Source organism: Ursus arctos, unplaced genomic scaffold, assembly GCF_023065955.2.
Source record: "Ursus arctos isolate Adak ecotype North America unplaced genomic scaffold, UrsArc2.0 scaffold_36, whole genome shotgun sequence".
Taxonomy (NCBI): Eukaryota; Metazoa; Chordata; class Mammalia; order Carnivora; family Ursidae; genus Ursus; species Ursus arctos.
In genome coordinates, this window is record NW_026623050.1 from 17,695,619 (window position 1) to 17,719,702 (window position 24,084).

Below are 24,084 nucleotides of genomic sequence, written 5' to 3' on the forward strand. Positions count from 1 at the left end.
CTGGCATTTAACAAGTGGGTGGATGGTATTAGTCAGTATGGTTGGGAGATATTCTATGGAATGAAAGAGACTTGAAACTAACCTACAGGAACATCTTGACATATGTATGTATCTTTCAACAGTGACACATTCCACATTAAATAAATCCTTCAAATTATAATTGCAACTACCAATTATTTAATAATTTCAGAGTATCTCCAGAAGAAATAATTTTCTTAGGAGAGTTCTTCCATTAAAAAACAAAATCAGAGAATTTCATTTGCTCTTAATGTGTACTTAATCATAAGGGTAATTTAGGAAATAACTCATGATGTATAAAACAAATTGTTATATAAAACATACCGATAATGGTTGCTTGCTACACAAATGAATGCATCCCTTTTACAGAAAAAATAATATATGCTAGCTTGGCTGGCTATAAAGAGGACAACATGTTGCACCACTATCTTGTATTATAATGTTAAAGCTGTGTTCCGAAGGGGGAAAACAAGATCCCTAATAGATTTGATTTGAAAACCCAAGCTATGTGTATCATGCACCATACCCCAGCTCCTGTTGTAACAATGCTACATGGACTGCAATTACTCCAAATGATTCCTCAGAACCCATAGCTACCTTTTGTTAATTAAGGATCCACTAGCCAATCAGAAACGTTAGTCAGAAGAAAGACACGACTGCTTACAGGTACCTGGGGAATAAGAACCTGTGAATGTTCCATTTAAGCTAAATTCCCTGGGCAGAGTAGTGACACTAGAATTTTATGGTTTTCATCACTATTCGTAAATAGAAATGATTTATAATCTAACTGAATTAATATTCAGGGATTGGCACTGTGAGAGAATTTTTTCTTATACATCAGTCCTATAAGCTATAAGCATTAATGCCCAGTGCTTATGAGTATAAGTGGAAAACTGACTTTTTTACGACACTTAAGAGTCATTATTTTTCTGGAACATAGTCTTGGCCAACAGACACATGAAAAAATGTTCCACATCACTCAGCATCAGGGAAATACAAATCAAAACCACAATGAGAAACCACCTCACACCAGTCAGAATGGCTAAAAATAACAAGTCAGGAAATGACAGATGTTGGCAAGGATGAGGAGAAATGGGAACCCTCCTACACTGTTGGTGGGAATGCAAGCTGGTGCAGCCACTCTGGAAAACAGTATGGAGGTTCCTCAAAAAGTTGAAAATAGAGTTACCCTACAACCCAGCAATTGCACTACTGGGTATTTACCCCAAAGATACAAATGTAGTGATTCAAAGGGGCACCTGCACCCCAACGTTTATAGCAGCAATGTCCACAACAGCCAAACTATGGAAAGAGCCCAGATGTCCATTGACAGATGAATGGATAAAGAAGCTGTGGTGTGTGTGTGTGTGTGTGTGTGTGTGTGTGTATACACACACTGGAATATTACTCAGACATCAAAAATCATGCCATTTGCATGATTTGCAACATGATGGAACTAGAGGGTATTACGCTGAGCGAAATACATCAGAGAAAGATAATTATCATATGATCTCACTGATATGTGGAATTTAAGGAATAAAACAGTGGATCGTAGGGAAAGAGAGGAAAAAATAAAACGAGATGAAATCAGAGAGGGAGACAAACCATAAGAGACTCTTAATCATAGGAAACAAACTGAGGGGTGCTAGAGGGGAGGGAGGTGGAGGGATGGGGTAACTGGACATTAAGGAGGGCATGTGATGTAATGAGCACTGGGTATTATATAAGACTGATGAATCACAGGCCTATACTTCTGAAACCAATAATACATTATGTGTTAATTAATTGAATTTAAATTTTAAAATGTTTAGGGGCGCCTGGGTAGCGCAGTGGTTGGGCGTCTGCTTTTGGCTCAGGGCGTGATCCCGGTGTTGTGGGATCGAGCCCCACATCAGGCTCCTCCGCTGGGAGCCTGCTTCTTCCTCTCCCACTCCCCCTGCTTGTGTTCCCTCTCTCGCTAGCTGTCTCTCTCTATCAAATAAATAAATAAAATCTTTAAAAAAAAATTTTTTTTTAAATGTTTAAAGATAAATAAAATAAAAAAGCTGGGGAGGGAAACCCGGAACTTAGTTCTTACATGATCTTTCTATTATCAAAATAATTGAAAGTAAAAGTTTTTATTCTAAAAACAAGAGTAAAAATGATTATAAATATTCCCACAGAACTTAGAAAGACTATCTTAGAATAAACTAGGAAAACAGAAGTGCTGGCCAGTAGTCTAGAAAGATTCACATGAATAATTTTAGATTTTTAATGAATATTTGAATATTCATTTTGCTAAACTAAGTAACTGGCTTCCTGGTTTGCTCCCCAGGATAAAAGTGAGCTGTGTTCCCCTTCCCATCTCTTCCTGATGAAAGTCAAATGGTGGAGGTTGAGAACAACCTAATAACCACTCTACTGTGGCCATCATGGTTTTTTATAATCTGGAATATCCTGTTCTCACTAGAATGTACTGTTTTTAGAATCTATGCCTAAGAAAAATAATTTCAAAGTACTCTGGGTCACACCTGAAACTGTACTCTAAGATCCAAAGATCAATCTCCATCTGGAAGGAGTTTCCAGTACATCCCTTTACTATGTTTCCAGGGCATCCCTTTAATATGATACAGCGGGGCACCTTGGTGGCTCAGTTGGGTGAGTATCTGACTCTTGATTTTGGCTCAGGTCATGATCTCAGGGTCCTTGATCTCAGAATCGAGCCCTGAGTCATTCTCCCTGTTCATCAGGGGGTCTGCCTGTCTTCCTCTCCCTCTGCCTCCCACCCCTGCTAGTGTTCTCTCTTTCTCTCTAAAATAAATAAATAATTATAAATAAATAAATAAATAAATAAATAAATAAAGCGGCAAAAAACCTGTTTTCTCTCATAGTCTCTAACAAAGGCACAAGAGAGTCTAGAGCCACTGCGGAGACAACAATTTCACATAAAACTGAAAGACAACATTGCATAGTGGTTAAGAGCAGACTCTAAGCCAGACGGCCTGTGTTTTAATTTGGCTTGAAAACTCATTAGCTATGAAATCTCCGTGCTTCAGTTCCCTCATCTGTAAAATGGGAGTAATGATTATATTACCTCATTATAAAAATTGCATGAGTTAACATTTGTAAGGCATTGAAAACAAGACCTGACACACACTGTTAGGTATTTGATAAATTAAAAACTAACAGTAAAGCTGATTTTGTTGGAAAAATCATTATTGTTAAAAAATTAATGCTTAAAAAAAAAACCTAATGTTTAAGTAATTAACACTTTATTGGATATATCCTGATTGCAGAAAGCCTATACATTGTTACCTTGCTGGATTTCAGAACTTTAATTTGTTCTTCAAAAACAGTGTCTTTATTCTTTTCCAGAAAGCCTTCACACTGGTATTCCACCTGAAAACACATGCAAAAATCTTCTTAACTAACAGACTTTTAGAACAGATATTATAGTCATCAACAACAAAAATATTTATTAGGTTCAGGTTATATGACGGGTTCTCAGCAAATTTGTTATCAGTTTTATTCTAAGAAACTAGTACCTTTCCTGGGAAGAAGTATGTTAACTCTAGAGTAAAACTCCTCAAAAACTGCTTTTTCTAGGGAACAGTGGTAGTGCTAATTAGTTATGGTCTAAAAGATCCTCCCAATTCATAAGTAAGCAGACCCGTAAGAAGTTGACTCTCTTCTCCCATGTTGGTGGAAGAGAGCTTCTCCACGGCTAAGCCAATGTATCTTCTTGTGACTGAGATCCCCGTCCAGGAGCCGTAGTTCTCTTGGGAGAGAACTGGGTAAACATGGTATGATTTGGTAAGTGGAACTACTTGAGAATGGACTGTTCCTGCTTCCAAAACTCCAGTGACTTCAGGCATCTACCACTCAAGTTGCTCCCCAGGCTATAACACAAAGCCCTCAGGTGACCTAAAATCAAAGGGTGATTTGATCCAGCTAGGATTAAAGAGACTCAGAAGGCCCTCAGTTCCTGAAGGAGACCCCAGGAAGCTTACCCCACTAAGCCCACCCACACCTCCTTTAAATGTAAATGAGTCTCATGGCTCCCGATTTTCTGAGTACACTACTGAACTTGTGAAGCAGCAAGTCCGCATGCCCTGTTAGCAGGGACCCACTGACTCAATCACTCTCTGTTCTGACCCCTCCAAAGTTTTCAGCAGTCTAAGGCAGCAACCAACCTGTAATCAAACATATTAACATTTCTACATTGAAGCGTGTAAATATCCAGCCTGAGATAAATAAAGACCATACATAACCTCGTGTTAGTTCAAGTCAGAGATCAGGTCTAGACATAAAATGAATTATGAAAGGATTTTTAGTTTTCGGAGTTTCTTGGATTTCAGAATTATAGAGGATTGTAGGCTCATTTTATTTCATAGTTTAATTCCATTTTGGTTAAAGGAAGAGAAAACCAACACAGCAACACTGAAAAATACTTTTCTTATAAGACACTAAAGAACGCAAGCTTCAGCAAAGATAAAAATGATATTTCTTGACTATTGATTTTTTTTCCTCTTCGAACTTAAATATCCAGAAAGAAAAAAGATAATAAAGCTTCCTTACTTTGTCAGCAAAATGTTGGATGATGAAAGCTTTGTTTGATAGACGGGGCTTTTCAAAGAGTGCACATTTGTTCAAATGTGTGTTGTACAGTTTTTGGGCCCAAGTGTCATCTGTGCCTTTAGGCATCTACATTCAGGGGAGAAAAGAAAACAACAACAACAACAATAACAAAACAAGGTGAATAGTGTTATAAGACTCTTCTGAGGCATCAACCAAGAGACCATTTTTTGGCTTTTCTAACAACTTTTATATTCAATTAGGAACTCACTCCTCCCACATTACTGTTAGATGCCAAAACTTGATTACTAATGAAAAGCAATGATTGAGACCTTCTCATGGGTGACTCAGCCCCATCTCTGGGCAACTCAATCTGCCTATACCAGGAATCATCAAATAAGTATTCTATCTGCTTTTAAAACAACAAGAGCCTCACAAATAAAAGATGAACGATCATGATTTCACGTATTTTTTTTTTTTAAGGTAAGCTATATGCCCCAGGTGGGGCTTGAACTCATGACCCCCCTGAGATCAAGAGTGCTCCAGATCAGGTATTTTAAAAAATTTGTTAAATAAAGGTAACATCTGCACAGAGTGAAATATTTTCATAATTCAGAAAGGTTTAAAATGAAGAGTAATCTCCTTTCACCATTTCCACCAACTTTATCTGTCTAAAGGCACGCACCCAAATAGAATCGTTCTATAAACTCTTTGCATTTTTCTTCTTCTAAATAATCACATTCTTATATTTATATATTATGGTTGTTACTAATTTTTGTATTATAAAAATGGCCACAATTACTTCTTTTACACATATACCCTGGATACTTTTGTAAGTATATTCATAGGGTGAACTCTAGCCGTTCCACTGTTGGGTCCAAAGGTACATGTGCTTATAATTTTGACAAATATTGTCAAATTTCCTCAAAAATATGCTGTATTAACTCACATCCTACCATCAATGAATGGTATTATCAAATTTAAACTCACCTATCTGGGGCCCCTGGGTGGCTCAGTCGGTTAAGCGTCCGACTCTTGATTTCGGCTTAGGTCATGATCTCAGGGTCCTCGGATTAAGCCCCATGTTGGCCTTCCTGCTCAGCGGGGAGGCTGCTTGAGATTCTCTCTATCCTTCTCCCTCTGCCCCTCACCCAGGTCACATGCATTCTCCCTCTCTCTCAAAATAAATGAATAAAATCTTTAAAAAAAAAAAAAAAAAACAACTTGTCTGTCTAATAGGTAAAAAGCACTATCCCATTTTTGGTTTGATATGCATTTTATTTAATTTCAAGTGAAACTGAGCATTATACTCATTCTTAATGTTGTAGGAAATCTGGATGCTTGGGAGGATTAATCTATGGTAAGTTGTAATTTATGGCATATAAACTAAAGAGGAGTTGAGAGAAAGGATAGGTTATTTGTCTAAGATCACTCAAGTTAGCAGTAAAGCTGGAGATCCATTATTTTCCCAACATGCTGTGTCTTCAAATATTAAAACTAAAACTCCCTTTCTACCATATATATCAGTAACAAAGAACAAGCAGTCAATTTTAAAATCACAGATGTTTAGGACTATTATTTAAAATATCTCTTGTACAATTTCTTGCATTTCTTTAAATACATCATATCACTGAAAAAAAAGTACCAAATATAACAAAGGTGGCTAACACTGGTAAGTAGTTGTGTCTAATGTCAAATTTTCACATAACTAAGAAGCGGTTGAAAAAAGAAAGGAAATTCTCCAAGTTTCTTTTTTTTTTTTAATTTTTAAAAAGATTTATTTATTTTAGAGAGAGAGCAAGTGTGTGCGTGGGGGGAGGGGCAGAGGGAACGGGAGAGAATCCTCAAGCAGACTCCCCACTGAGCATGGAGCCTGACATGGGGTTCAATCCCAGGACCCCAAAATCATGACCTGAGCTGAAATCAAGAGTCGGCCACTCAACCAACTGAGCCACCCAAGCGCCACAAAATTCTCCAAGTTTCGATTGTATTTAGAACCCTTTGGTTCTAGTGACCCTTCAGAATGCAAGTAGGGTGACCTCTCATTTGTTGCCACAGTGGCGTCTCGTGGTATACTACTGAATCTCTGCTTAAAAGCACTTACCTCTGACCTTGACATATCTCTTGATAGACTAGGTACATCAGAAAATCATATTTACCTTGCATTCCTCATCCAGCAAATCTAGAATGCCCAGTTTAGATTCTATAAGATTAATGCAAGGCTGATTATCATAAAAATCTATGAGTGTCCACGGAATTTGTTCCTTCATATATTCTTCCTGTTCTAATTTGAAGACATGCTGAAATAATAAAGAAAAAAACCTGGCATTACTGGATCATTTAAGTAATGTTAGTCAAGAAACAACATTTATAGAAAACACTCTAAGAGGATATGAACATAATATGAGATAGTCCACGGCTTTCAGCAACAATCATCTTGTGGGACAAACATGTTTTACACATGGAGAGCGATATAAGAAACAAAAACCACAGATAGTAAAGACTCAGCTATACAGGATTCTTGGTAAACAAGTAAGTCTAGGTATGCAGATGTGTTAAACAGCTGACAAATGTAGCAGTCTTTTCGATTTTTTAAAATATGTATACATCTGACACTGCACAGTATACTTTTTGGCCTCAAATTATTGCACAGGTTGCTAACAATGCAATGCCTTAGCTGGCCTTGAACTACACAGAGTAGATGCCTCCTTGACTACTGTACCACGCCGGGTGACGCTCCCAGCATGGCAAAGTAATTCTCTTGAGGGACAGTGATGCTGAAGTTCCCATGCCTCAGAACTAGGTCACAGTGTTCTGTGTCTGCCTCCATTATTTTACACAGTCAGAGAATCTACAGCTCGATTTTCTGAATTCTACATCCAATGCTGCAAGCAGCTGCAACAAGGACCGATCCACTGCTCTTTCTGCTAAATGCTTCAGCATCCATCCTCGTCATTGCTTCTAATTCCCATTCATTTAAGCAAAAATATATATCGACCGTCTACTATGTGCCAGTCACTGCACACCATTAGCAAAGTAGATGTGGGTTCTGGCCTCAGGGAGTTTGGAGACTCGTGCAAAAAACAGACAGGAATCACAAGGGATCACAAACTGTAGTATTGTTGCAGAGGAAAATAATGCAAGCTATGGGAACAGGAGTCCTCATCTAATTTGGATACAGGGTGGAGAGGGAAGGCTTCCCTGAGAAAAGGCTGTGTGACAGGAGCTCTGCAGATGACGGGTTGTTAAGTTAGTCTAGGAGGAAGGGCAATACGACCACGGATACAGTTCTTGCCTCAGGCTGCCCAACCAATGCAGCAACCCACAATTTCTAGTCCCTAGAAGATATGACGACCTCTACTCATTGTTCTTGGGGATTGCTGCTTTCCTCTATCTCTTTTGTGTCCCTTGTTCTCTCACACACTTTGATGCTTTTTCTAGAAAGAATAGCCCACTGTGGCTCTGACCAAACAACACATATTTTCTAGGACCCTAAGCCCCATGAAACTTAGGTGTCACCAAGATTTCTGATACATATTCTCCTTGTGCACCTGGAACTTTCTCACTTTATTCTGCACTTATTATAATGCCCCTCTTGGTTCATTTGCAGCATTTACCAGCTGCAAAAAGCTTGAATAATTTAAAAAAAATGGTCACCCATATGAATATTTATGTCATGTTGATCAGAAAGCAAATTTCCTTGGCTCTTAGAATGAATGAGAAGACAAACAGGGCACCATGTGTCAGCAGGATGCCCTGACTGATGGCACCAATATTTTCCAAAGCAATGAGCCCTGTTCTTTTTTTAATTCAATAATTTATATGCAGCCTCCACACTGACAACAGAAACACTGCTCCAGATTTTAAATAGAGCTTGTTGCTTATACACATTTCTATGCCTAGTTTGCAAAAGTCCAAAATTTTGTCTCAAAAATTTTGGATACTCAACTGTCAAAAAGACAATGTGGGCATGAGGTTCAATGTGGCAAGAGATCCTTGGTCAATATGTAATGTCTTTGAGCTCTAAAAATGCCAATCACCATGTTTCTCATGCCCACTGCCCCACCCATAATCCCTGCCAAGGGAGTGGCCCAAAGCAGCCAGGTTTTTTACTGTGAAACCCCATATTCCTAGTCATAGCTGGTCAACTGCTAGAGATGTCTGACGGAAAAATGAGTGAAGTTAATCAGATTCTCGTTCTCAGATGTAAGAATCTGGACATAGGCAATTAACAGTGCAAGCTGAAGCTGAACGAAGTCAAGATAAATGGGGAGAAGGCAAATTAAGAGGATGAGAGGAGAGGGGCCCCTGGGTGGCTCAGTCAGTTAAGCGTCCAACTCTTGATTTCAACTCAGGTCATGATCCCAGGGTTGTGGATCAAGCTCCAAGTCGGGCTCTGTGCTGGGAATAGAGCCTGCTTGGGATTCTCTGTTTCTCCTCTGCCCCTCCCCTCACTCTCCCTCTCTCTCCGGGGGGCTAGGGGGGAAGAGGATGAGAGGAGCAATCCAACAACTGCTGGGTTCATAGGGAGCCTGAAGTGATTGAGGGAGCAGAAACCTTGAGAAAACATATACAGAATAGAAGGGAAGAATAAGTCATCTGATGGTAAGAGGGAGGGGAGCAGCTGTGCAGAGAAAAGCTAAGATGCAGTGTGTGTATGGGTGTGTGAGAGAGAGAGAGAGAGAGAGAGAGAAAAGGAGAAACAGATTGATAGAGAGGGAAAGAGAAAGAGAAACAAGAGAGTCAGAGACACACATGTAAAGACATGGGGTCCTTGTCAAATAGACAAATGAGCCAGTCCCTAATGAGGTCAGTGTTGGTTCCTTATATTCACAGTCACCTTGTACCAAAATATATGAGGAAAGAGCAGAGGCTGTGGCTCTGATGAGAGTATTAAGAAACTCAGTAAAACCTTGAGAAAAGATAATGCTCAGTTTAGTCTCTGGTAGGTTTTTAGTAATGTTTCTTATGCAAAGAAGAGAAATACACCAATCACATGCTTATGGAAATAGTCATAAACTTAAGATTTGAAGATCACTTCTGCATTATTTCACTGTGCTAAGTAGTTTAACTTGCTAAACAAAGATGGTCCAAATTTTCATCAGAGTATATGCAATGTTTTTAAAAAATCAAACAGTCTAAAGGCTTGATGACGACAAGCAACGATCCCTTGTCCCACCCTCAACCTAGTCTCACTCTCTGCAGGATGCCATTTTTAAGTTCCTTAGTTATTTCTTCTACTACTTACATCTAAAGAATATGTTTACCCACTATTTTTTTATGTATTCATTGGAAACATCATCTACTGATTTCTTGAAGAGACAGATGAGGCTAAATTCATACATACCACCTCTGCACCCCTGCCCTGCCCTACCAATATTACTACTTTTAGTTCTTCTTTTGATTTTTACTAATTTTGTAACTTAAAACAATACCTTTAAACTTCTATTTCTTGTTCATTAACTATAGACCATGCCACTTGTCCTCTTTCTTTATAAAATGAGGATACTAAGGGCTCTTTTCCTGTCCTTCAGCTCTCTTCTCTTCCATCTTCAACTCCTATGGATGACTTTTTTGTTTTTTTTGTTTTGTTTTTTGGGTGACTCATTTTTAATATCCTCTTTCATCAGCATTAATAACCATCCCTAATCTTGCACTTAGAACTGTGCCTGGCACATGCTGAAAACTTTACATATTCTAACTCATTTAATCTATACAACCATATGCAATAGGTACTATCATTATCCCCGTTATACAGATGAGGAGATTAGAGCCCAGGAGGGCCAATTAACCTGCCCAAGGCCCCATGAATAATTAATGTCGAATGGGATTCCAAACCAAGCAGTTTACTTTGGAGGTCTGTGATCTTCCCTATTACAATCTACTGCCCCTCGTTTTTAAATACCTTGAAATTCCCCAATACCATGACAATGCTTGATGATATTTGATATCACTACTCCACAAAAGCCATTCTCAAAATATTCTCATTGTCATTGTTGTGGTGAATGTCTCGGACTGTTTAAAAGAGAATATGTAAAATAGAATATGTAAAAAAAATATGTAGAATAGAGTGTGGTCTGATTTTTCATGCTGGCGTCTTGCTGATACAGCAAGTAGGTGTTAAGATAGTCTTCACTCCACAGGAACAACACACTGAAGGATATCCTGGGCTCAAAACTTCAAACTGCCTATGTTACTACCTAACCCACTTCCTGCTTCCGTCACTCAATTTATTTCGACCAAATTTTTACTATTCTCAGGTTGTAATCTGAAGGTCACCTTGAATCCTACCTGGGCCATATGCATTTCTTTACCATTGCTCTCATTTATTAATCATAAGTTCCTCAGCAGCTCAGCTGCCCTAAACCCTACATAATAATTGCAATTTACAACCTCATTTCAGAAACCAGACTTGAAACACAGAGTAGGAATTGAGAAGAATAATTGATAGTAGAATATTAGTTAAGAAAGAAAATTCTTACCATATTGAATTGTTGCTGTAGTTTCTCATTTGCATAATTTATGCAAAACTGTTCAAAACTATTTATCTCAAAGGTTTCAAATCTGTAAAACCAAAAATAATATGTGAAGAGGAGAAAAAGAAGCAAACAGCTCTTTAAAATATTCAAAATGTGTCCATTAGAAACAAAGAAATGGGAAATTTCCCAACATTGTGAAATTTTCTTTCCATGTCAGTGATGATAAAGGTTTATAAGCCAGTAACATGGAATCTATACCCAGCAGACGGGCACCAGCCACGTAGCAGAAAGATTGTTTTTGAAGGCTCCAGCATGCAGAGGTATTCAACAGCATGAGTTTTGAGGCCTAACTCATCCCCAGGTGGGGAATAATCAGAATTATGATAAAGCCATTCCTTTGTCAATTTATAAATTTACAGTGTCTATATTCACATAAAAGGAAACTGGGAATAGAGGTCTCATAGCTTCTTTTGAAAAACTAAACAAGATGATAAAAAAATTAGGCATCAAAAGCAAAAATGTATAGGAAAGGTATTAACAGCTAAAAGACGGTACCCAGAGGGGGCGCCTGGGGGGCTCAGTCAGTTAAGCATCTGCCTTCAGCTCAGGTCATGATCCCGGGGCCCTAGGTTGGAGCCCTGCTCAGTGGGGAGTCTGCTTCTCCCTCTCCCTCTGCCCCTCCCCCTGCTCATGCTCTCTCTCTCTCAAATAGAGAAATAAAATCTTTAAAGGTTGGTACCTAGAGAAGGCAAATAGCAAATGAAGTAAGATTTTTAGAAATGCTCTTCTAAGTTTCTTTTCTCCTTACCAGTAGAAGACAGAATCTGATACCCACTTAGAGTACTAGATAATCTCTAGAAAGCAATGCTCTGTGCCAGACCACTAAGCCAAATACACTTACCCATATATGTCCAGCACTCCAATAAAAGAGTGCTGTTTGACAGCAGAATGGAGGGCCTGATTGACATGATCTACAATCCAGCTAAAGAGCTTGGCATAAATGTGCTTGGCCAAAGCATCACGGGCATTCGTGGCCTGCAGCTTAGAGATGGGTTTGATGTATGTCTCTGTGGCGGTAGCCAGTTTCCGGTGGCAGAGCCAGTGACACATCTCCTCATAGTCCACGCCCATAAGGTCAGAGAAGATGCTGAGAGGTTCATGCTTGGGCTGAAAAAGAGAGTGGGTTATTTCCTATGACCAAATCAATCAAATAAGAATTTACTAAAAAACACTAACAAAGAAGTAATAAATAAAACCCAGCAATTTCTTTGTTATAACGAACACCCAGATCACCTGAAGCTGATCGGTGATAACAATCAGTCATCCATTAGACCAGCATCTAGATAGCATTTTATAATCTCTTCTACGGCTCATTTCACAAACTACATCTTCCTTTGTCTCTTCACGGTATTTGCTTATATCGGTCTTCGGGCACCTTCATTCAGTCAGTCGATCAGAAGATCTGTCCGCTTGTCAACAAATATTTACCGAATGCCTATGATATGCCAGTAAATAAAACCAGACATGGCCCCTGTCTTCCTAGAACTTACAGTCACTAGGAGAAATGGATATTAATCAAAGCAGTGCTTCCTAAAATGTAAAATTACTACAGAGAACAAAGGTGCTCTCCTATGATTCCATGTGAAATGAGTGCCCCGTGTGAAATGAGTGTGCTCTATTCAGGGGGCAGGCGCCAGTTGCCTTGAGAAACAGAGTTGAGATCTGAAGGATGGGGAAGTATTAACTCGGTGAAAGGGGGAAGAAAGGGTCTTCAAGCTAAGGGAACAGGTATACAAGTCCTGTGGTGGGAGAAAACTATAGTATGAGGGACTAAAGCTGAGTGAGGGAGATAATATCTGAGATGAAGCCAGAGACACAGGCAGAGGCTATACCATGGCTGGTCTTTATTCTGAGAGCAAAGGGAAGCCACTGAAGGGTTTGAAAGAGATACCTTGATAGTTACTTGCATGACTTCTTAGATTAGAATGATTAGAATCTCTTTAATGACTTACATATCCGTATCCCCTACAATGTCTTCCATAGGCCTTGCATTGAGTAGACATTCAATAAATACTTGTTTAACTTAATCCACGTGAGTGCTTTATGTTGGTTAACATCGTCACTCACATGTTTCAGTTGAGTCTGATGACATTCCTAGGATGAACATTACTATCTCTGATTGAAATCTAAGAGGATAGCTCGTCAAACATCACACGGCCAACGTATGTCAGTGTTGTCATTAGAACCTGGGTATCTTGGCACCCTCACCTCCCGACCCTTCCCACTGAAGCAGTCCCTTCCTTCCTTCATCTCCCCTCCTCCCAAGTGATCACTTCAGATATACTTTAGCACCCTTACCAACAGCATGCTACAACTCCCTTAAATAAGCAGCTAATTTCATTCGTATAAATATGAATGATTTTTAAAAAGATTGTATTTATTTGAGAGGAAGAGAGAGCACTAGAGGGGTGAGGGGCAGAGAGAGAAGCAGACTCCCCGCTGAGCAGGGAGCCCAATGCGGGGCTCCATCCCAGGACTCTGGGATCATGACCTGAGCTGAAGGCAGACACTTAACCGACTGAGTCACCCAAGGGCCCCATGAATGATTTGATATCAATACTCTCTAAATATATTCTATTTGAACGGCATTACCATACTATTAGGTCATGGCTGTAAACTTTTTTGTTCAAATATTCTGTAACTTTACTAATTTTTAGACTTCTTCATTTATCTCTTCTCTTTATCTGAAAGAAGTCAATAATCCCCCACTATGATAGAGCTGTCTATTTCTTCTTTTGTTTCCTGTTGATTTTTGTTTTATATATGTTAAGTCTATACCATTAATTACATGAAAGTTTAGAAGCATCACAGCTTCATGATGAATAAAATCTCTATCATTACCTAGTACTCTATTTATTTCTAGTATTGCTTTTGGTCCCAAACTCTATTTTGTCCAATATCGATACAGGCTCTGCCAGGTTTTTCTAGCTATTATGGTGTATCTTTTCTAAACTTTTTATTTTCAAAATTTCTATGCCTTTATGTTTTAGGAATGCTTATTTCAAAAGATATAGCTGAATTCCTAAACCAGTTATCCCGTTGTTATCTAGTACTCTAGTTCTATGTTTTTAGGGGGAAGACAGGTTGATGATTCTATTTTTTTAACTTTTTCTTCTGAACTAATTTTAGCCCAACAGAAAAGTTACAAAAGCAGTGCAAAGAATTCCCTTCACCCAGATCCCCTAAATATTAACATTTTACCACCTTTGCTTGTATCATTCTCTCTCCTTCACATGCATGTACATACACATTAATTTTTTAGAACCTTTGAGAGGGGAGTGGGAGGAAAAAAACAACAACCAAAAAGCTTTGAGAGAAGTTCCAAGCATGATGTCATTTTAGTCCTAAATATTTCAGTTTGCGTCTCCTAAAAACAAATGACATTGTCTTAGAGAACTATGGCATCATGAAGAAAATTAGAAAATTAGCAATGATACAACCCTATTATCTAATCTACAGATCTAATTCAATTTTTTTCTGATTGATCTAATCAATCTCTGCACAGAAGTGGGGGAAATATTTTTATAGTCCAGGATCCAGTCTAAGTTCATACACTGAATTTAGTTGCCATGTTTCACTAGCCTCCTTTAATCTCAACAGGTCTTTGCTCTTTTTTTTGGTCTTTTGTGACCTTGACATTTTTGAACAGCATGTCCCTCAATGCAGATCTGCATGATGCTGCCTCATGATTAGATCTAGGTCATGCCTCCTCGGCAGGAATACCAGAGAAGTGATGTTGTGCTCTCAGTTCACCGTATCAGAAGTTATATAATGTTCAACAGTCATTTCTCCAAAGAAGACATACAGATGGCCAACAGACACATGAAAAGATGCTCAACATCACTCAACATCAGGGAAATGCAAATCAAAAATACAACGAGATATCATTTCACACCTGTCTAAAGAGCTAAAATCAGAAACACAAGAAACAACAAGTGTTGGCAAGGATGTGGAGAAAAAAGAACCCTCATGCACTGTTGGTGAGAATGCAAACAGGTGCAGCCACTCTGGAAAACAGTATGGAGGTCCCTCAAAAAGTTAAAAATAGAGCTACCCTATGATCCAGTAATCACACTACCGAGTATTTACCCAAAAAATACAATAACACTAATTCGAAGGGATACATGCAGTCCTGTATTTATTGCATTATTATTTACAATAGCCAAACTACGGGAAAAGCCCAAGAAACAGACTCTTAACTATTAAGAACCAACTGTTGTAACCAGAGGGGAGGTAGGTGGGGGGAAGGGGGTAATAGGTGATGGAGATGAAGGAGGGCACTTGCTGTGATGAGCACTGGGTGTTGTACTGAAGTGCTGGACACTATACTGTACACCTGAAACTAATCTAACACTGTATGGGAGCTATACTGGAGTTAAAATAAAAAACGTAAAAAAAAAATGTTCACTACAAGCTACAAACCAGAGAAATAAAGAAATATCTTTAATGCCTTTTTAAAAGCAAACAACAACAACAAAAACAACAGAAAAAGAAGTTCTATGATGTTGGTTGGTCTCGCTACCGGTCCTGTCAATTGCAGTCACCTGATTAAGGAAATGCCAGCCAAGTTTCTCCACTGTAAGACGACTATCTTTCCCGTTGTAACTACGAAGTATTTTGTGGGGTGTTCTGTCTTTTCCAGCCCAATACACTATTCATTATCATTATTGCTTTAAATACTGAAATTTTACCTATATTGGCATGTGCTTCTCTAGTTTATTGACCTGCCATTCATTCTGCACTTTTAGGTCTATCTTGGGTCACTTTCCTTCTGCCTAAACCATGTCCTTTAATATTTCCTTTAGTGAGGGCCTCTTGGTGACAAAATCTCCCAATTTCTATTTGTCTGAAAACACTTCTATTCCTTCCTCATTCTCGAACGATCTTTTTATGGGATATGCAATGCTGCTAATAGTTATTTACTCTAGAGCACTGAGGATAGCGGTCCACTGTTTTCTGGCTCCTGTGGTTGCAGTTGAGAAGTGAGCTATTGGTTAACTGCTATTTCTTCAAACCTAATACGTCTTATCTTTCTGCCTGTTTTAAGATTTTTCTCTCTGCCTCTGGTATCGTTACGGAGTGCCTCGGGTGGATTTCTTTTTAGTCTAATTAGGGTTTTGTGGTCTTTCCCAATCCGGGTTTAGGGTCATTTTCATAATTTCTGAAATCTGTAATTATCTTTTCAAATATTATGTCTGCCTCATTCTTTTTTTTTTTTCCCTCCAGGAATTCTCATTGGATTAAAATGGGATTTTATTACTCTAGCCTTCACCTCTCCTATGTTTTAAGTGCTCCATCTTTGGGTCCTATCTTGCATTTTGGATAAATTTTTCACATCTCTGTTCTAGCTCATCTCTCCTCTCCTCAGTTGTGTCAAATTTGCTATTAATTTTCTTTCAGCATTCTTAATAGGCTTGACTCTGATCTGTTGTTTTGCCTAGCTCCTTCTATTTTGTTTCTTTGTGGAATTTGTGATTTTTGACTGTGAGCCAATATTTCCTGGAACTTTTCTCATGGGACTCTATTGAGACCTGGATCATCCAGAGTAGATTTATATTCTCTTCTGACAGTCATCTAAGGCACCACCTGTCCAGGACCAACTTCAGCTAATTTTTCTGTATTTAGCTTTCTGGGATCATCTAGAAACTACAAATTCAGTCTGAGAGTAACTGTGAGGGTCAGTTCATTGTCATAAATTTTTAGGAACTATTTTCTCCTATACTTAGCACCAAGGCTTGCTCAAGTCAGAACAACTTTTCTTTGTACTCTTCGAGTAAGTGGTGGGCAAGTTTATTACTAGTTTCCCATTTAGGGTCTCAGCTTTAGGCAGGGGTTTCCCTATTTATATGAGTCCTGGGCTTTGTCTTTTGTCTTCTGCACTCTACTTGGCTAAGAAAACCAAAGCTCACAGTCACTGGGTTCAGTAAATGCCGTCAAGGTGAGCCCTAACTCCAGGGTTTTACTTCTTTCTCATAGTTCCTATTTTCACTTAGTTTCTGGCCTCTGAGTAAATTTTACATATTTATTAATTTTTTAAAAAATGTAATTTATCGTGGGGCATCTGACTGGCTCAGTCAGTGGAACATGAGATTCTTGATTTTGGGAGTTGTGAGTTCAAGCCCCACGTTAGGTGTAGAGATTACTTAAAAATAAAATCTTTATATATATGTATGTATATATAAAATTTATCCACTATGAAGATCAATCAGAGCACCTAGTTGAAAATTGCTAGAAAAGAAAGTCTCATTTTACAAATGAGGAAAGAGAGGTTCAGAGAAGTGTAAGCAACTCACTATAAAACACAGCGTGATTAAACAGTAAAGTAGGGATTGAATCCAGGCACAGACACTGAACCCTTCTCCCTAGATGGCCCCGATCCAACTTTCACATCAAATACTTCCTACCTCTGTTCATATGGACCAGACATGTATCCATTCTCTTCTCTCCCTTACCCCTAAAACACACAGTCAGTATGCACCAGGGCTTAGCATCCATATTTCTTATTTTCAGCTCAAGATTCACCTTGGGATAATTTATCTCTTTGATGTTAGTAGAGACTTCAAATATCTGCTTCCCTAAAGAATCAGCAGAACTGAAACACAAATAAACAGCTATCACACCAAGCGTGTTCTAAACTTACAGGTATTGCGCAGCTGTCTGAATCCCGAGATGTAAATGCAACATTGCCTAAGTGAAGGATGCCAGCAAGTATTCGGAAAATTCCCATCTGATAAGACTCACTAATTCCTGAAACAGAGTAAATGAACAAGTGATTATAAACCATTACAGCAGCCAATATTAAGCCTATCTGTAACTCACTTTCATCTTGTTGACATCAACATGGAACACAGTGTAGCGTCGTGGTTGGGAGCGTGGGCTGTGGAGCGAGAACTGGGCTGGCATTGCTCCTGACCTGCCATCTCATATGGGCATGTAACATCACCCTTTTATGTTTCTGTTTCTCACTTGAGATACAGGAGTAGTACTGACTATCTCAAAGGGCATCCGTGAACATTAAATGAGAAAGTGCACGTAGTCGTGTATATACTTACAGGATACATGGTAAATGCTAAACAAATTATCGTCATCGTCATGCCCTGGATTTAAGTATTTTACTAACATCACTACCTTTTTTATTTTCTCTATTCCAAATGCAAGTTGTAGCCCAATAAGACTATTTTAAGTCAGATTATTTTAGTTACTTCTTCTAACTACAGAACAAGTATTAAGTTAAAGAGATCCCAAGATGAGAAGTGTTCAGGCTTGTGTTGTACCCAGCCTGATGAGGGATATCGAAATGCAGCATTAAAGCACCACTGAAGGATGAGGCAGGATGAGAAAGCTGTACAGCCTTGGCATTTTATCGACCTGGCTTCATTTTACAATAAGGTAAGAATTTCCTGAATATTAGATATAATTATATGGACGTAAAAATAGTAAAATTGTTTCCAAATATGTAATCATACACAGGGTAATTGAGAGTTGATCTTATAATGAATGTTTTTACTATCTTCCAATTATGGCTTTTACAAATTTGCAATTTTCTATTTACAAATAGATTTAGCCCTAGAAGTATAGCAGAATATTTCAAACTTCAAGGTGCATATGAATCACCAATAGATCTTGTTAACATGCAGATTCTGATTCGCTAGGTCTGACATGGGGCCTGAGTTTCTGAATTTTTGCAAGCTCCACTATGGTTCTGGACCATACTCTGATTAGCAATGCTTTTAAATTAAATTAACTCACCTCAGAGTACTCATCAAAATACCAACACATGATTTCAGTTATTTATAATTAAAAAAATTTTTAATACATAATTCACCACTAAAAGTTGTACCTTGCAATTCTAAAGATTAATTTACTTGCATGTAGACCCCGTATTTTTTAAATCTCAGAAACAAGACAGTGACATCTGAGCCATTTTTAAAACAGTGGAATAATCCACATGTAATACAACGTTTTGTCACTACACCAGCTCAACCACATTTCCCAACCAGAAAAGACAAAAAAAAACAAAAACAAAAAACCAACCAACCAAACAGACAAAAAAACAAAAGCAAACACCCTACAAAAGGTGAGACTGTTCAGGAACCCATTTCATTTAGCTTTCGGTTTCAGATTTTGTGAAAATTTAAACAAAGACTTACAGTTAGTCCTACCTCCCCTAATGTCCTCAATTTGTTCTTTAAACAGCTTTATTGAAGGATAATTTGCATACCATAAAATTCACCTGTTCTAAGGATACAATTCAGTGATTAGTTGTATAACCATTACTACAATCTGATTTTAGAATAGTTCCCATCACCCCAAAAAGAAACCTTGTGCTCATTTGCTGCCCAAAGGTGTTTTGTAAGGATTGAATGTTAAATCTCCCAACAACACTCACCATCTAATACAAAGCCAAGCCAGTATTCCAAACAAAGATTGCTTGAATCAGAGAACTACTGCTCCTAAGAGCTCAAAAATAAAATCATGTTACCTAGCAGAGTGCAGGCCTGCCTGGTATGTGCCATCTCCTTGGTATCATCGACTCCTTCAATCACAGGACTGCCACCTTGCTTCGTGTAATGAAAGTTATTTGCATTTCCTGCAATTAACGAAAAGATTTGCAGTCTATGAAAAAGCCTTGACTCCCAGCCTTATATGCACTCGAAAGCAGAGGCAGTGATAGCACCGTTCAGTGTGCAGAGTCCGGAGCTGGACTGCCTGCGTACTCACCATTCATCTCAAACAGGTATCAACTCAAGGCCAATCCTGCTCCATTTATGCAGCTGTTCACCCCTTCCCCATTCCCAGGTTATCGTGAAGCCAATTGCAGACTTCTTATCATTCTACTCATAAATATTTTAGTATGAGATAATCTCCTTTTTAATAAGTTTATGAAATCAGGAATTAACAGAAAACAATACCAGAACAAGAAATCTAACACCATATTCATACCTAATCGCAGCATTTTAAATTCAGGTAACTTTGCTGAAGCACAAAGCTGATAGAAGATATGATAGTTTCTCTCCTCTTCTGCCTTTGAAAGAAGATAAGAAGAGTTTTCAATTATAGCATTTTAACCTAAAACTCAGAAAATTCAATCACAAAATCAATTTTTTAAGATTTTTTTTTATTATTATTCATTTGAGAGAGAGAAAGACAGAGAGAGCACAAGCAGGGGGAGAGGCAGAGAGAGAGGGAGAAGCAGACTCCCCGATGAGCTGGGAGCCCCTGACATGGGACTCAAGCCCAGGACCTGGAGATCATGACCTGAGCTGAAGGCAGACACCTAACCATCTGAGCCACCCAGGTGCCCCAAATTATTTTTAAGATTAATTTATTTGAGACAGAGAGAAAGAGAGCAGTGGGAGGAGCAGAGGGAGAGAATCTCAAGCAGACTCCCCACTCCCTGAACATAGAGCCCGACTAGGGGCTCAATCCCACAACCCTGAGATCATGACCTGAGCTAAAATCAAGGGTCAGACACTTAACTGACTGAGCCACCTAGGTGCCCCCATAAAATAAAATTTTAATATTTAATTTTCTCAGTGTACTAAGTAGTCCCTTCCCAAATTTCCTAATATAAGTTTACGATTATTAAATCTTGTGATTTGTTAACTACGTGTATACATGTGTGAATGTGTAACTGCTGGTCACATTCAACAAAGAATATCTGATAATGATGCTTTTTGAAGTAGAGAACAGTTTGATATATGCCATTGTCATAAGAGATCATTGCCTTTGGGGAAAACTAAAACCATGTTTTTGAAATACAGGTATCCCCTGCTTTTCTAAAGTTCACATTACACCACTCATTTTGGCAAAAGGCCTACATTACCACCTGTTTTGCTAACCAAAAGAAATCCAAAGAGGATTTTTTACAGAAAAGCAAAAGCTAGTGTTTAGCTTTTATTTTGCAGTGAGCCATTTCAGAGGCAGCACGCCCCCAGCAGCGACCGTGGGACCGAGTTCCTTCCCCAGGAACTACACGCAGCATCTTGGCATCAAGCTGCCATAGCTTTGAACTGCATCTGTGAGCATCTGTGCTTTATCTCCATTTATTTTGTGCAGCCATTAGCAAGATGTGTCCTAAGGTATCAGAAAAGCTTAAGAGAAGTTATTTTTGGGGTCTGGGGATGCTCAGAAATTTTTCCATATAAATTAATGTAATTTTTTCTTCACTTTACACCATTTCAGCTTACAAAAGTTTTCATAGGACCAATCTACTTTTGGAAAGGGGGTAAACCCGTACTCAATATGTATTTTTTCTCACAGTACCTCTCAGGTTCATGGTCTTCCGAACACTTTAATTGAAAAAGAATATTCTCTCTCTGCCATATGTCAGACCAGATCATCTACTGTGGTTGTTTGTAAGAAATCCGCAAATGCACTACATTATCTATATTATTTTAGTTTATACATTTTAACATCAATAAAATATTTAACAGAACAGAAAATAAATCACGTACGATTTTAACATAATTTCTTAGTACTTCCTGACCGTCCTTTTTCCACATACATACTTTAAAAATGCAACTTAATAATACTGTTCATACAAAACTGAATCCTTATACTCTACCATCAAATCCTTGAATTCTGCAGTGTATTCAGCTGACTAAAGCATAGTGTGGTCTCAAGGTCAGGTTTGATCCTCAAAAGGGGCTTATGTCTGATAAAGGAGATTTTTTAACCTTCATTAGTCTATCTGAACAAGATCATATTCTAAGAGAGGAGAAGGAAGAAAAGAGGACAAGGAATTAAGTTCAAACTACTTAACTTACTGAAAACATAACCCAATGTCTTCCCTATCAACTGGGAAATACAAGAGTTAAGATTAAACTAATAACACCTCGATTTCGGCTCAGGTCATGATCTCAGGGTCACGGGATGGAGCCCCATGTCAGCTTGCACTCAGCACTGAGTCTGCTTGGGATTTTCTCTCTCCCTCAGCCCCTTCCCCTGCTCACATGCACTCTCTCTCTAAAATAAATTAAAAAATAAAATCTTAAAAAAAAATACACTATTAGCACCTCTTTTTAACTAAGCGTTTCCTACAACCATCTGTAGGAAAAAGTCAAAACCATTAAACCTAAACCAGTGACCAGTACCACATTATTAGTCTAATAGGTATTGCCCTGCCTCTGACAGGTACCATTTTACATATTTCAGTCCAAATGTGGTTTGTAGTAATATTGTCATAATATGCCCAAGAGTACCTGCAAATAAAATGCATCCCAGCAAGCATGAGCTCTGGAAGTATACGGCAGTCCGGCTTACCTGGAATACTACTCTGGATTTCTCTAAAAGGTAAGTTCTCATATTGGCACCAATGATTCGATATCTCTTATCAAACCCAATTTCAATATATTTCCCAAAGCGGCTGCTATTATCATTCCTGGTTGTCTTAGCATTTCCGATGGACTAAGAAGGGGAAAAAATCATATTTTAGAAGTACAGTTCATGACATGACATTTACAGAGTCTGTTCAGGGAGAGAAAGGACAGAGTGTGACACCACACTTTAAAATGGATTCTTTTAAGAACAGAACCCATCTTGTCCCTGCAGGCACCAGTGCATGCTTTGCCCAATGCACAACCACACAGATACCGACTAATGGTTCAGATATGCCTTCTTATTCTCACACACATTATCTTCAGAAACAGCAAACCTGAGCCCAGTGGCTGGGAGGTCTTCACACCATTGGTGGGATCGAAACACACTCATTCAGGTCAACAAAGAAAGAAACGGATGGGACTGGGGGCTGCCGAAGCATACTAGGGTTTGCATTTTCCGAAAAATTAGTCTGTTTTGTGTAAATAAGCTGGTTAAGACAAATTAATATTTTCATGGAAATGTTGCTCTGGTGTTGAGTCTCTTTAGCTAGAAGTTTCTATCATCTTATCCTGCGATAATAAAGGCCCAGTTGGACTGGTTATTAGCAGAATCTTACTAATCACCTATTCAATGCAAAGCCATTTTCGGAAACCAGACACAGTAAAATTTGCCCTTGGATTTTGAGAGCTGTATCTAACTTATAAAACACCTGCCACAGAATTCAGAGAATATAACTTTCTGCTAAATTTTTTATATAATTTTAAAAATTAAGATAATGTATGTACTACTTTCTGACTTAGGTAACAGGTTTCTAGAAATTTTTCTTCCAAGGCAAAGCAAAACACATGGTGTACTTAGAGAAGCAAGTGTTCACATAATGCATGTATTAAATGTTTAATAAAATATTTTATATAAAATTACCAAAATTTACTTCTACAAAGCCTGAGATGATCAGGATTTAGTAGACTGAAACCACAGCAGAGAGAAAGACATGAAAATGCTTTGGAGTGTTAAAAAAGCAATACAAATTTAAGTGATGAAAAAGTGAAAACACAGCCACAAAAAATCAACACATCAGATTATCTGAACAATCAAAGAAAGTGCATTTTACTCTCTGAAATACAGGGCGGGTATTGTCCTATTTTTGCTTTGGCAATGAGAACACCGCGGTATTTCAGATTAACATTTTAAATGGAAAGAATGACAGAAAGCTATCTTCCCAGCAAAGTAAGAGTGATCTAGTGTAGCCTAAGACAGTTCAATAATACATTTGCCTAGATATTCCCCTTCTTGATATGACAAAAAGTACAAAGAAAAGTCTCCATATATTCCAATTATTTTCATTTTATTTAGAAAAGGGAATTAATGATAAACACAGGATTTTCTTGCAACACAGGATATTCCGTCAAAGAGCAGATGAAGAAGAGGTAGTAACTGAGGCAGTGGCAATAATGGCCACCGAGTGTTTACCAGGCACTGTCCTAAGCACCTTCCTGCCAGCAACTAAGCAAGCTGGTGAAGGGGGTCCACACCTTCTCCTCCCTCCCTGACCCCATCCCACCTTCCATATGCCATCCCTCTCCTAACGACTCAGAGTGCGAGCCCAGGGGGCCGAGCTGCCAAACAACACCACGAGAAGCAGCACTGAATA

The 24,084-nt window shown here is 38.5% G+C and overlaps 1 protein-coding gene across 6 annotated transcripts in view; it reads right to left on the reverse strand.

Annotated features, from left to right (window-relative positions):
• The window catches only part of MYO5A (myosin VA), a 184,911-nt gene that overhangs the window by 73,481 nt on the left and 87,346 nt on the right, over positions 1-24,084 (reverse strand). For all 6 annotated transcript variants that reach the window (XM_057306340.1, XM_057306339.1, XM_026518505.4 and 3 more), the window contains 9 exons: positions 22,377-22,520; positions 20,055-20,136; positions 19,594-19,701; positions 17,752-17,858; positions 11,953-12,218; positions 11,055-11,136; positions 6,732-6,872; positions 4,576-4,701; positions 3,313-3,396 (listed from right to left, as the gene is read on the reverse strand). In XM_057306340.1, the coding sequence (XP_057162323.1) occupies positions 3,313-3,396; positions 4,576-4,701; positions 6,732-6,872; positions 11,055-11,136; positions 11,953-12,218; positions 17,752-17,858; positions 19,594-19,701; positions 20,055-20,136; positions 22,377-22,520 (1,140 nt within the window). The remainder of the gene's footprint in view (positions 1-3,312; positions 3,397-4,575; positions 4,702-6,731; positions 6,873-11,054; positions 11,137-11,952; positions 12,219-17,751; positions 17,859-19,593; positions 19,702-20,054; positions 20,137-22,376; positions 22,521-24,084) is intronic.